Source organism: Schistocerca piceifrons, chromosome 9 (assembly GCF_021461385.2).
Source record: "Schistocerca piceifrons isolate TAMUIC-IGC-003096 chromosome 9, iqSchPice1.1, whole genome shotgun sequence".
Classification (NCBI taxonomy): domain Eukaryota; kingdom Metazoa; phylum Arthropoda; class Insecta; order Orthoptera; family Acrididae; genus Schistocerca; species Schistocerca piceifrons.
In genome coordinates, this window is record NC_060146.1 from 223,882,940 (window position 1) to 223,897,633 (window position 14,694).

The window sequence follows — 14,694 nt, forward strand, 5'->3', positions numbered from 1 at the left end:
CGCACGCGCGTCTTCGTGTATAAGATCGAGCGAATCAAGGACGGATAAAAATGCGTCCTGATCTTCCTCTGACACGTTCACTAATTTCTCGCGTATGGAAATGGGTAGTTTTGACTTAAGGATCATAATAACATCTTTTGTTGTTATGGGAGTGTCCCAATATTGTATCTTTCTCAAGTACTTCTCAAAGTACCGGCGAAGTCCGCCACTGTTCGAATGGAAAGGTTCGGCGTTATAGACCTCTTTGCGTAGGCGTTGCTGAACACCTGCGCTCCAAAATTTGCTTAAAAAATTTTTCTCAAACTCGCTAAATGTTTTGCACTTATCAACCATCTCGGTTCCCCATATAGCACTTTCTCCTTGTATGTATCCGGTAATGAATTGTATTCTCTGTTTGTCATTCCAGGCAGCTGGAAAGACTCCTGAAAAGTTCTTTAGGAAAACGACTGGATGAATATTTCGCTTTTCCGGTTGGAATGGTTGAAAAACTCTGTGTTTCAATACACTCTCCTCTTTCATGAGGGTTGTGAGTGTCAATTGTTCAGTGTTGTTGTTGTGTGAATCGTTAAATTCATTTTTCAGTCGCGGAATGTACTGTGGTGTGTTGTGTTGTTGTGTTGTCTGGTATTGATGTTCATCTGGCTCAGAAGGTAGTGAGTGTTTCCCGTCACTCTGGTTATCATACTGTAGTGTTTGAATTTGCTGTTTCAGGTCGGATATCTCATCTGTTACTTGCTTCCGCCATTCCGGCAAATCCCGGGTAAACACTCGTCTAATTTGGCCTAGTTCAGTACAAACAGTGTCTCCTGAACTGCCGGGTGCAGATAATATGTCTAAGGTTGCGGATTTAACAACATCTTTCAAGTCACGTGTAACCTTCTCCTCAACTAGCTTCTCTTGTACATCAATCCATTCTTTGTAATGTTCGGTAAGTGCTTTAGTGTGCGAAGCAACACTACTGTTAACTCTTTCGTCAATAGTTCGGTCCGAAATGTCATTCGCCATTGCACTTACTTTTGATTCTACAGTGGCTACCGCTGTCGCTAACTCGTCTACCTGTCGTGCAACTGTTTTATACGCAAGTTTTACCGAATCGGTTTCTTTGCGACACGCTTCGATTTGAGTTGTGAGATTCTGACCGATGTTCTCAATTTTGTTATTCAGAGTGCTTATCTGGGTTGTCAAAGTGGTTACTTGCTCGGTGACGTCACCCTTAACCGAATCTATCTGTGCCGTGACGTCACCCTTAACCGAATCTATCTGTGCCGTGACGTCACCCTTAACCGACTCTATCTGTGCCGCGACGTCACCCTTAACCGACTCTATCTGTGCCCTGACGTCACCCTTAACCGAATCTATCTGTGCCGTGACGTCACCCTTAACCGACCCTATCTGTGTTGTCATATCCGTTTTCAGCTGTGATAAAAACTTGTCTCTGTCTTTCTCACGTTGTTCGCGATCACGTTCGCACTGTTCCCTCTCCTGTCTGTCTAATATCAATTCCTGTAACATTTTGACAATGTCAACTGATACCGTTATCGGGGAGGTGGGTGTTTCCTGCTGAGTGTCGTCCACGTTAGCTACCTCTTGTCTGTCGTCTGTCCTGGCCGTCGTTCCGTGTGAGCGGAGTCGGTAATGTTTGTTAACAGTGCCGTCGCTTTCGTCTGCAGAGTTCGCGCTCGATTGTCCGTCCGCCATAATGAAATTCAACTATTGCCAACTTAAAATGGGTACTGTCAACTGAAATTCTGATTGTCAATTATTCTTGCCGCGCAAGTTAAAGTCGCGGCGCGTTCGTCAAATGTCTAATGTTACGTGGGTAATAACTGACACACGTCTGTAGCAAAAAGACAAGATGGAGTCAACGCCGTTGAAACAATTGATTGCCAACGCTGTTACACAGAAAAGACTGAAATGGCATCCATCTTGAACTTACACGAGAATACTAACTACAGTATAAAACAAATAGGCCAAGCAAAAGGTTACAGAAAATGTTCAAATATTTACGTAGAAAAAAAAAAAAAATGGTTTTTTACGTTAAGCTACAGAAAGGATAGAGTGAGGTCGAATTTGAAGGTCAATGAGCTACTCTTTAGACAGAACTATGGCGAACGAAAATTTGGTACTCACTCGGCGTTGTCTTCAAAACTGCAAATCTGCGTCTTATTAAATCCCAAGATATTTGTGTACATACCGCGTCCTTCAAGATTGCGTATATTTATTGCTCATCCGTAATTTTATGCAGCAGTGGGTTCCAAAGAGTGATACATGAAATAAGACAATCATATATTAGTACCGTGACACATTCAATATTTTAGTCAAGTCCCTGTTCGGGCGCCAGATCTGGTATGATTTCTTTTTTTTTTTCTTAGTAATTTAATTGAAAGCTTTGTTGCTTTGGTAAAAATAAAATTGGTTCTTTTTGTCGTGACAGAATAAATTACTATTAATCACACCAGATTTGTCGGAGAACAGCAGCAACATGTGTAATTGATCCAGCTTTAAGAAACTCTATTACCTTTTAGCGGAAAATTCGTGCGGTACTCTCCGACGTTAGAAAAGTCGTAGTGTTCCGTTCGGAGCAGGAGGCGGCTGTCTTTTCTCCTTCGCGATATCGAAAATTACTAAAGAAAATGAACAGAAATTTTTTTTCGGAGGAAGATCGCGCGGAGAAAACAGACGGAAGTTACATGAAAGAAACCTAAGGGACCAACTGATTGGATTTGTACGAACATATAAACGGAACTGAAAGAACTTGGAATAAATACTATAGCGATGTCGTCACGACAGCCTCCTGTTCCGACAGAACACACGCTGGATCATAAGCTGCATAAATCTTTTAAACAGGAAGGATTATCATAAGTATAATTAATGAAAATAAGGTTGAGAGATTTTCTTTGAAATTAAATAAACTTCAAGGCTTCAAGTATTATAATATGAAACGGAAACTTACATTAACATGGCCACCCATTGTGGCGGTGGAGCGAATTTTTCACGATATACATTCTCGCTTGTTTGTGGCTACATATATTTTTAATCACTTAAACTCTTAACTTTACAATAAAAATGATTATATCAGATGGAGCACAATACTTTTGCGTCCGACTCGCAACACATTCACAGAAGAGCTAGACAGCGACAGTGCAGAAGTAAAAACTGGCAATTGTTATTTTGAAACATAGGTGCATCGTTTTTTTTTTTTTTTTACTGATCGATAGCAGCGTATAACAGTTTATAGCTATCGTGATATTCTGCGCTTTTCAGGAGCGCGGCAAAGATATCTGGTTACAACATTCATTGGTATATGTTAGAAGTTCGCACATACTGACGCAAATACAGAAAAAAAAAACTTTTACATGTTAAAAATCGCAGTGATAAAGGCTGTAATGTCACAAACCCCATCATACTAGGGGAACTCGTCCAGCCTCAAGCACCTGAAGACTTCCCCCCTCCCCAGATTTCATAAGTCACATGCGCACCCACTTCAAACATGCCTTACTGCACCCACCTATCAGGCACTCCTTGCCAGACACTTACGTGCCAGCCACTCTCAACATTTGCTCCCATGTAACGCTGAGAGACGACTTGGTCCGACAACCTCTGCAACCAACTTATCTTGGCCCCTTTAAAGTCCTCTGGTGGGGTGATACAACTTTCAACATCATCGCCAAAGACAGTCCGCAAACTGTTTCGTTACACCAACTCAAACCAGCATTCATGGAGCCCGACGTCCCTCTACTGGCTCAGTCTGATTCTCCTAATTACTCTCCCACCAGTCTCTCTTTCCTCGGGCCACCACACCGTTTTGTTCACCCGACGCTTGCCTGTCACCTTTCACTGGTTTCTCAAACAGTCACCCTCCACCCCGTGAGCTGGTTCCACCCTCTCCCATAGTCACCCTGCTCTGCAACGTGCCCCCACACCGTGTGGACGACATTTCGATTGTCACTCTCGATGACCAAGTTCTCATTCTGCTCACAGACACCACAGTCCCGCCACCCAATGACCAGTTAAACACCAGTGTTGTGCATAGCCTCACCCTCCCTCGTGAGTGCGTGCCACCAGATGGCCGATTAGCATCTGGGCCTGCCACACCTACACCCCGCCATCCGCCATTCAACCCACCTGCTCTCGGGCTGGCTGCCACATTGTCTGTCCTCGCTAGCTCAACGACTTCGAGATGGACATGCCTCCCATCGCTCCGCCTCCGCATCCCGCCCCGGTCGGGATGGAGGTCCCCCCTCCCCCCATAGTACAGAGTAGTGCATGTGAGTCTTGAGGGAAGACTATGTGGGCATCGACAGTGTTGGTGGTCATATGAGCTGGTAGATGCATGACCATGCATCTACCAGCTCGTATGACCACCAACACTGTCGATGCCCACATAGTCTTCCCTCAAGACTCACATGCACTACTCTGTACTATGGGGGGAGGGGTCGGGGGAGGGAGGGGGGAGGGCTGTGTGGCGGCAGTGGGTCATATTGACCATAGACAACATTAATCTTTGGGACTCAGGTCGCTCATCCAAGCCACCATGTTAATTCAGTCTATTCTTATACCTTATATTTTGTGCACGTGGGTGATCAATTGTCAAAATATATGTATGTGCAGATATCAGTGGGGACAGTTTATTCTGCATACCGCTATTCATATTCTGTTTCCCATAGGTCTCTTACCTAACAGTGGCAGCTGCATCCACGTGACAAACAAGCAGGTGTCGCCTATATTACTAAACAAATAAAACGGTCACCCACTCACAGTTGCAGGTTGTCATGCGCAACAAGAGGTTGATTTCCAGTATTGTTACTGACTGAATGTAAAACTTTAAAATGCTGTCACAGTCTACTCATTAACAGATACAGTCTTACACTGAAGGTTTAACAAAATATGTCAAATATGAGAGTTAGGAACTGTGTATATGTCTCGAGGCAGCATAACTCACAGACTGGAAATTACCCACACTATATTCATCCAGTATTTGAGAACAAGTGTAATTACCAACTTTCAACAAACTTTGCACATAGTTTCAAACTAATTTATTTCAGATATGTTTTTGTTTTCTAGTGACCTTGATGTCACATTATTTGTATTAGTCTTCTTTCACTGTAGTTTATCTATAACACAAATTGCAACAATTCCTAAAATTGAATGCATTGTCAAGACGTTTTATATGTGACTGTGACTGTGATCATATCAGCAGTAATAGGAGAACTGGTGAGTTGTTGTGAAGAGCAGTGGATGTAACAAGTTGCAGTTTGCCTACCATGAATAAATGAAGAAAATCAAAAGGATATGCTTCCTGGTCATTTTATAAATGATCAAGAAGTAAAAATCTACCTCAACTTTGTAACTGGATTCACAGACAAAATACAGTCTTGTAAAACGAGATGCATATTTCTTAAACACTCTGTAATGTGATATACTCAGTTGTCATTTTAGTACTTTGTCATAATTTACAGACTGTCACTTGTTTTATGATGAGGACTACAACTAAATTGTCTAATATAGCAATTTTTTGTATGTACCTGCATTTTGATAGACATGTTCCTAGATGAAACTGCTGCTTGAGCTTGAATTGACAAGGTGAGGTTCTGAGGAAATTCAGGAATAGGACTATTCACTACTGTTCCTTTATTGATACAAAAACAGTGTCAGTTCTTTTTCATTTCTTGTTACAACTATTACAATTAGTTGTCCACAGCCATTTTCCTTCCTGCATGCTTCTCCTCAGGCAAGTCTAAAATCTTCAGAAGAGAGATGTCCATGCACGTATGTCCGTCATCCTCTTCTCTCAGAACTAGTAGCGCTCACTGTACGGGTATTCTGGATGGTTTGCCATTCTGTAATTTGAGATCAAAGAACATAAAACACAACAAACTAGATGAAATGTTTTTATTAATGAAGAGAAGGTAGGACACCCTGAGTAATCAGTGTACATCTCTACTCGGGAAGTGTCATCTCATAAAGCTTGGGAAGGGTGTGTAGTTCTCTGACCGTATCAACAGGAATGTTGTGCACTTCACTTTTGAGATGGCCACAGACAAAAAAAATCCAGAGGCCTGAGGACAGGTGGCGTTGGAGGGCAACCTACAGGTCTCATTTCATAAGAGGTTTGGATACAAAGTAGTGGTAAGACTGCTGTAATATCAAACCAGCAAGTCAGTGAGCTGCAATCTGTGTTGACACAATAAGGGCCTGTGAGATGAGTTTGTACAGTGTGCAGATACAGTACTCTGTCAATTTACTGCAGTGTGTAGGTCGCTGAATGTCATAGCAATAGTGCAACTACCCTAACATCGTGTTTACAAAGATATAGCAACATTCTCGGTTCAAAACATAACTGAACAAGGTCAAAGTACACAAGAATGTTTCCAGAGACTGCATGAAGCATGCGATGAGCACAATCACACAATGGGTTAAAGTGTTCAGATTAGGCACAGATGCTGTGAAGGATCAGCTGCGCACAGAATGATCCCGCATGGAGGACAATACAGTTCAACTCCTCACATCCTTGTTGGACACTGATCACCATTGGACTGTGCAAGAGTTGACAGCAGAAGTCAGATATGCCAAAAACTGTGCTCCACGTTCTGCACAACATCCTGGGATACTGAGAAATTGCAGCACGTCCGATACCCCACAATATGTCCGAGGAGCTGTGAAGGTGATGTTCATTGTAGTATACGACACTGACAGGGTAATACTGCATCACACTTTACCACCAAGGGTGATAGTAGATGCTGCTTACTACTGTACGTTCCTGCAACACCACCTCAGTCCAATGCTCAGGGGAAAGAAACAGCATTTTGTGTAACAGCACCTCATCATTCAACATGACAATGCAGGATGCCACATCACTGCTGCCATCCAGGACCTCTTGTGCTACTGGTGATGGGAGAGACTGGAACATCCACAGCACTCACACAATGCGAGTCCCTGTGATTACAATTTCTTTGCCAAAGTGAAAGAACCACTGCTATGACATTATCTGTGCCACAGGGGGGTCAATATGGGACATCAACAGAAACAGATGCACATATGGTATATGATGCCTTCTGGACATAAATAATGGAGGTGATTATATTTAAGGTGTGCAACTATAAGTACTTCTTTCAGTAAAGTAATTTTTTATGAAAAATAATGGTCCCTATTACTTCTTATCTAGCCATTTTAAATGCATCTCAGATAATATTGGGGCTTCAGATGCAGTCTTACATGAGCAGCAACATGTGCAGTTGCCACATGAAGCATTTACCACATCCTTCAATAATGGGCAGTGGGATGATGTGGTTTCTACTAACACAAACTTTCACATGTGTTGGTTCTTGCTATTATGACACACTGTGTATATGGCAGGTTATTCCGGCTGTATACGAGATGTGTGAGAAAAGTAATGAGACTGACAACAGTGTGAGTAATCTGGCAATGCTGTTGTTCAGATGCGTAGACCACTATGTTCATCCGTTCCAGATGCTCAGTCCAAGTTTCAGCACCATACAGTCACCAGGTGATTTTTGAGAGCACCATCAGTGAAGTTGTGTTTTTGTTGTGTGTTACGAAAATGTAGCAGATGGTTACCCTGAGTCCTTGTCAAGATCTTTTGATTCTATACCAGTACTTTTTCAAACAGAGTGCTAGGAGGAGTATCCTTAAGAAGGTTTCCTACCCAAATTGATACCTTTGCAGTCCTGAAGAGCTCAGCTGCTGTCTTTACCAGAAACTCATACCCTCTACCACGGGGATGTCTTAGGCATAATCTTAGGCATGGCCAATCCATTGTTTCCATCCTCTCACCATCCAAGAAAAGAGCACCTTTGTCCAAATAGACTGACCTGAATTTGGGTCCGGGACTTGTGTCGCCACCAACTGTCCCAGAGAGATCCATCTGTAAAAGCTCCATCTGCTGTGAGGTGATGCTGACAATCAAATGTCCCTGATAGATTACCACCCTCCTGAAAACGAGACTGCATTATTATAGGAGTGTTTCCTTACTTTATGCCTTGGCTTTTTCTGGATCCATTTATCCTGAGAAATGAGAGTATCAGACTACTCCCTTGTTCACTTGTTCCCCATATGATTACCTCCTCCACTCTGAGGAAGTCTTTTTTAGGAGCTCCTAGTTTCAAGACCTTTTAATTCCCTCCATTTATGTTTAGGATGCCATACTTGACCTTCCTTTCCTGTTTGTCCTTTGAGGAGTTTCCTCCTCTGAGCCCCAAACAAGGATTTGACTAGACCTGGTCCAAATTCTCAGTGACCGTTTCCACTTCTTGGAATGGTCTGTTGCCCAATCCATTTGCGGACATTTGCAGAAAAAGCTTCCATAGATCTGGATGTATGAGGTCTCAAAATTAACTAAAGAAGTTAATTTTGTTTCATGTTATCCATTACCATCCTATTAGAATTGGGGATTTATTTTTTCAACACCACAGAATCCCATACAGTGCAAGGCAAAATACACAGGGTGGTCACCGGGTATCCTTGAGGTTCCATTAATGATACATCTTCCCACATGCCACACACTCTCAGTAAGGACTGCATCACATCTTCAGTTTGTTATCTAGGGAAAAGTGGAATGTTGTGGAAGCAAATATGGGAGTGACTGAGGGGAGGGGCATTGTGGGACTCTTTCATCTAGTTCATCTCCTGAGGCTCATCCAAAATGGGAAACCATGGCAATAGTTGTGATAGCCAAGTATAAACCTCAGCTTCTTACAAACACACAAGCCTCTCTGCATGTACAGACAGTGCTTCTACAAGGTGATGTCCCCCAGAGAGGGAGTGATGGATAGTGTGAGTCATTTCTCCATCTAGTATTATATTTGAGAATGTCTCTGTTATGTTCTACTTGTGATTGCCTGTTGACAACAGACTTCACAGGGGAGTATATGTACTGTGATACTATTGCCAGTATGCCAAACTGTTTGTATACTTCAAGCAGAAAGAATAACCTGTTCAGAAATTAATTTAACTAATAACCAAAATTTTAACTGTCATTTTATAGAACTAGGTATATTGCTGGTGGCCCACGTCTTCTCAACACAAGAACTCAGTGTCATCATCATGTGTTTCCTGAGATTGGTTGCTTTGCTGGACAGGCCCCATATTTATGGCTGGGTAGTGCCTGAATTCACTATGCTGTCTATGCCCAATGTGGCTGTTTCTTGTGGTTGTGTCCATCTCAAGGCGTTTCCCATTCTGTCTGCGATGTGAACACAGTATGTCTTAAATCAGTGGAAGCACCAGAAGAGTGAACAAAAGATGGAAGGAACACCAAGGCCACTAAATCAGCAATAGAACAATGCCTGGAACTTTAATGCACCATAAAGTATGACAAAACCAAGATCCTGGGTCAAACCCACAGATCCTGAGACAGTGTCATCAGTGAATCTACTGAAATCAGGATGGTGGAGAACCTAATGAACTGGGAAGCTGGATATCAGCTCAGTATGGCACAGAATCCAGCTTTGGAACTACTACAGAAACATGGAAAAAGTTACCTGGTCCGGTAATGAACCTCAGATGACTGGGGGCATAATTAACAGTATCAGACATCATAAAGAGCACCAGGTGGAAACTATCTCCTTGAGGGACAGACATAGCAGTCACTGAAAAGATATGAAACAACTTCAATGACCTGAGACCTCATTCACTGCACAACTTGGGAGCACACATAATATGGAACACTTGACAGCAGCTACCACCACACAAAATTACTGTGGTGTGTTCAGACATAATATGCAACTCCAGCAGCAGCCTGACGACGCAGGAATCACATCTCGCAGGCGTGTACTGAATTCAGAACACCAGGAGGGTGATATTGCCATGAGAGAAAGCTGCTGTGGTCACAAACAGCACAAGAAATGTCTACAGCTCCAGGTTAGTGCTAGAATGCGTCTGCTGGGTGCGGACCAAATACAGATAGCCACTGGATGGCTGCCACCATGGAAGACAACCACAACAGGTGCGGTCAGAATATGGAACGTCTCGAGAAGGATACCACTGAAAGAAACACCCACAGTGAGTCTGGACGGCACAGTAAACACCAAGCATGGGCACAAATGGGACCCAGCCACCAATACGATCAGTCTCAGGAAACACTGATGATGACATCAAGGTATGACATCAAAATATCATGTTGGGAAGATGCAGGCCACCAGCAGTACACCCAGTTCTATATGACGACAATGAATCAGTGAGAAAGTTTAACAAATTAAAATTTTAAGTTTCTGAAAATAGTGTGATTTGTATAAACTGAACTTAGGACTTACCCAGGAAAGAGGCCTCGGACTTGTCGCCCTGCTGGTCCCTTATCCAGGTGCTCCAGCATGTCCATGTCTTCTGGGGACAGCTCAAAGTTGAACACCTGCAAGTTACAGAACGCATTCATACAACACGTTAAGTATGCAGTTTTAAGGGAATATTGTAGTCGGGTACTCTCAGAACCCAGAGCACCTACATGGATGACAGTTCAATTCTCATACACTGATGAGCCAAAACATTATGATCGGTTATTTAAAAGCCCATGCTATCATTGTTCACTGTTCAGGAAGACATCAAGCACAAGGGATTACAACTGGTCCCTAATAATGTTCACACAGTCCACAGCTGTCACAATGCCTTCGATTACTATTGCGAGTTCCTCAGAAGCTCAGGTGAATGTCCCCAATAACACAGTAGTGCTCCCACGGGCCCGTGTCTGTGGCGCACAGTGCACTGCATGTTTCGAGCAGCTTTTCACACGGACATGACCATCGAACTGGTTTAACAATAAATGGGACTCATCTGACTGGGCAACATGATTTCATTAATCTGTGGGCCAATTTTGATGATCCCGTGCCCACTGAAATCATAAATGATGATGTTGTTGGCTCAACATGGGAACACGTAGGGGTCCTCTGCAGAACACCGTGTTCAACACTGTGCACTGAGCAGTGTGCTCAGAAACACTTGTCTGCACCAGCACTGTACTCTCTCATCAGATCTGCCACAGACTGCTGCCTGTCTTGATTTACAGTGGACAATCCTCTGAGCTCTATGTTCTTATCACCTACTCGTGGTTTCAGCATTGTTCAACCACTTCCCACAGATGCTCATGACAGTAGTGTGCAAACAGCTGACCGTCTGGGCTGTTTCCGAGAGGTTTACTCTCAGGCACTGGGCCACAACAATCTGGCTTTCATCAAACACTTAATTTGGTGGATTTCTGCATTTGCACCACTTACCCCCCATCCTTAGAATGATTCCCCATTTGTCTGTGCTCCAATTCTTATCTTACTGTATCACATACACTCAGCACGACCAGGTGGCAGTGGTCATAACGTTTTGGCACATCAGTGTACGATGCAAGACGACAACCGAGCATCTGAAGTGGGTGTCACTGCTGCAGTCTTCAGTCTGGACACTGGTTTGATGCAGGTGTCTCTGCATTAACAACTGCAGCCTATACTGACTTGAGCATGCTTATTGTAATGATTCCTCAGTCTCCCTCTACAATTCTGACTTACCGCACTTCCCTCACAAAGTTGACGAGACTCAGGATGTGTCCTGTCAACTGATCACTTCTTTTAATCAAGTTGTGTCACAAATATCTTTATGCCCATTTTCTTCAGTACGTCCTCATCAGATGTTCGATGCACACATCTAATCTTCAGCCTTCTACTGTAGTGTCACATTTCAAAAGCTTCTGTTCTCTTCTTGTTTCAACTGCTTATCATCCACATACCACTTCTGTATAAAGCTACTTGAGACAAATCTCTTTGCAAGAGACTTCCTCACCTTTAACCCTCGAGTGGGTGCACTGTTTTTCGCAACATGGTGAGCACGCAGTGTACTTTGCACAAGTGTAAAGAATAGCAGTCTTTTATGTTACCTAGGTACCGTTGGTGGGGAGGCTTGCGTGCCTCAATGATACAGATAGCCGTACTGTAGGTGCAACCACAACGGAGGGGTATCTGTTGAGAGGCCAGACAAACGTGTGGTTCCTGAAGAGGGCAGCAGCCTTTTCAGTAGTTGCAGGGGCAACAGTCTGGATGATTGACTGATCTGGCCTTGTAACACTAACCAAAATGGCCTTGCTGTTCTGGTACTGCGAACGGCTGACAGCAAGGGAAAACTACAGCCATAATTTTTCCCGAGGGCATGCAGCTTTACTGTATGATTAAATGATGATGGCGTCCTCTTGGGTAAAATATTCTGGAGGTAAATTAGTCCCCCATTTGGATCTCTGGGCGGGGGCTACTCAAGAGGACACCGTTATCAGGAAAAAGAAAACTGGCGTTCTACTAATCGGAGCGTGGAATGTCAGATCCCTTAACCTGGCAGGTAGATTAGAAAATTTAAAAAGGGAAATGGATAGATTAAATTTAGATATAGTGGGAATTAGTGAAGTTTGGTGGCAGGGGGAACAAGACTTCTGCTCAGGTGAATACAGGGTTATAAATACAAAATCAAATAGGGGTAATGCAGGAGTAGGTTTAATAATGAATAAAAAAATAGGTATACGGGTAAGCTACTACAAACAGCATAGTGAACGCATTATTGTGGCCAAGATAGACACGAAGCCCACACCTACTACAGTAGTACAAGTTTATATGCAAACTAGCTCTGCAGATGACAAAGAAATTGATGAAATGTATGATGAGATAAAAGAAATTATTCAGGTAGTGAAGGGAGACGAAAATTTAATAATCATGGGTGACTAGAATTCGTCAGTAGGAAAAGGGAGAGAAGGAAACATAGTAGGTGAATATGGATTGGGGCTAAGAAATGAAAGAGGAAGCCGCCTGGTAGAATTTTGCGTAGAGCATAACTTAATCATAGCTAATACTTGGTTTAAGAATCATCAAACAACGTTGTATACATAGAAGAACCCTGGAGATACTAAATGGTATCAGATAGATTATATAATGGTAAGGCAGAGATTTAGGAACCAGGTTTTAAATTGTAAGACATTTCCAGGGGCAGATGTGGACTCTGACCACAATCTATTGGTTATGAACTGTAGATAAAAACTGAAGAAACTGCAAAAAGGTGGGAACTTAAGGAGATGGGACCTGGATAAACTGAAAGAACCACAGATTGTACAGAGTTTCAGGGAGAGCATAAGGGAACAATTGACTGGAATGGGGGAAAGAAATACAGTAGAAGAAGAATGGGTAGCTTTGAGGGATGAAATAGTCAAGGCAGCAGAGGATCAAATAGGGAAAAAGACGAGGGCTAGTAGAAACCCTTGGGTAACAGAAGTAATATTGAATTTAATTGATAAAAGGAGAAAATATAAAAACGCACTAAATGAAGCAAGCAAAAAGGACTACAAACGTCTTAAAAATGAGATCGACAGAAACTGCAAAATGGCTAAGCAGGGATGGCTAGAGGACAAATGTCAGGATGTAGAGGCGTATCTCACTAGGGGTAAAATAGATACCGCCTACAGGAAAATTAAAGAGACCTTTGGAGAAAAGAGAATCACTTGTATGAATATCAAGAGCTCAGATGGAAACCCAGTTCTAAGTAAAGAAGGGAAAGCAGAAAGGTGGAAGCAGTATATAGAGGGCCTATACAAGGGCAATGTACTTGAGGACAATTTTGTGGAAATGGAAGAGGATGTAGATGAAGATGAAATGGGAGATATGATACTGCGTGAAGAGTTTGACAGAGCACTGAAAGACCTGAGTTGAAACAAGGCCCCTGGAGTAGACCATTCCATTACAACTGCTGACAACCTTGGGAGAGCCAGTCCTGACAAAACTCTACCATCTGGTGAGCAAGATGTATGAGACAGGTGAAATACCCTCAGACTTCAAGAAGAATATAATAATCCCAATCCCAAAGAAAGCAGGTGTTGACAGATGTGAAAATTACCGAACTATCAGTTCAATAAGTCACAGCTGCAAAATACTATCGTGAATTCTTTACAGACGAATGGAAAAACTGATAGAAGCCGACCTCGGGGAAGATCAGTTTGGATTCCATAGAAATGTTGGAACACGTGACGCAATACTGACCCTATGACTTATCTTAGAAGAAAGATTAAGGAAAGGCAAACCTACGTTTCTAGCATTTGTAGACTTAGAGAAAGCTTTTGACAATGCTGACTGGAATACTCTCTTTCAAATTCTGAAGGTGGCAGGGATAAAATACAGAGAGCGAAAGCCTATTTACAATTTGTGCAGAAAGCAGATGGCAGTTACAAGAGTCGAGGGGTATGAAAGGGATGCAGTGGTTGGGAAGGGAGTGAGACAGGGTTGTATCCTCTCCCCGATGTTATTCAATCTGTATATTGAGCAAGCAATAAAGGAAACAAAAGAAAAGTTTGGAGTAGGTATTAAAATCCATGGAGAAGAAATAAAAACTTTGAGGTTCGCCGATGACATTGTAATTCTGTCAGACACAGCAAAGGACTTGGAAGAGCAGTTGAACGGAATGGACAGTGTCTTGAAAGGAGGGTATAAGATGAACATCAACAAAAGCAAAACAAGGATAATGGAATGTAGTCGTATCAAGTCAGGTGATGCTGAGGGAATTAGATTAGGAAATGATACACTTAAAGTAGTAAAGGAGTTTTGTTATTTGGGGAGCAAAATAACTGATGATGGTCGAAGTAAAGAGGATATAAAATGTAGACTGGCTATGGCAAGGAAAGCGTTTCTTAAGAAGAGAAATTTGTTAACATCGAGTATTGATTTAAGTGTC

At 42.6% G+C, this 14,694-nt stretch overlaps 1 protein-coding gene across 1 annotated transcript in view; it reads right to left on the reverse strand.

Moving 5' to 3' along the window:
* Positions 1-5,756: 5,756 nt before the first annotated feature.
* Positions 5,757-14,694, reverse strand: part of LOC124717295 (1,5-anhydro-D-fructose reductase-like) — a 76,621-nt gene continuing 67,683 nt past the window's right edge. Inside the window, exons 6-7 of the mRNA XM_047244110.1 lie at positions 10,272-10,366; positions 5,757-5,840 (exon numbers count right to left, since the gene is read on the reverse strand). Coding sequence (XP_047100066.1) covers positions 5,798-5,840; positions 10,272-10,366 — 138 coding nt within the window. The 3' untranslated portion in view covers positions 5,757-5,797. The remainder of the gene's footprint in view (positions 5,841-10,271; positions 10,367-14,694) is intronic.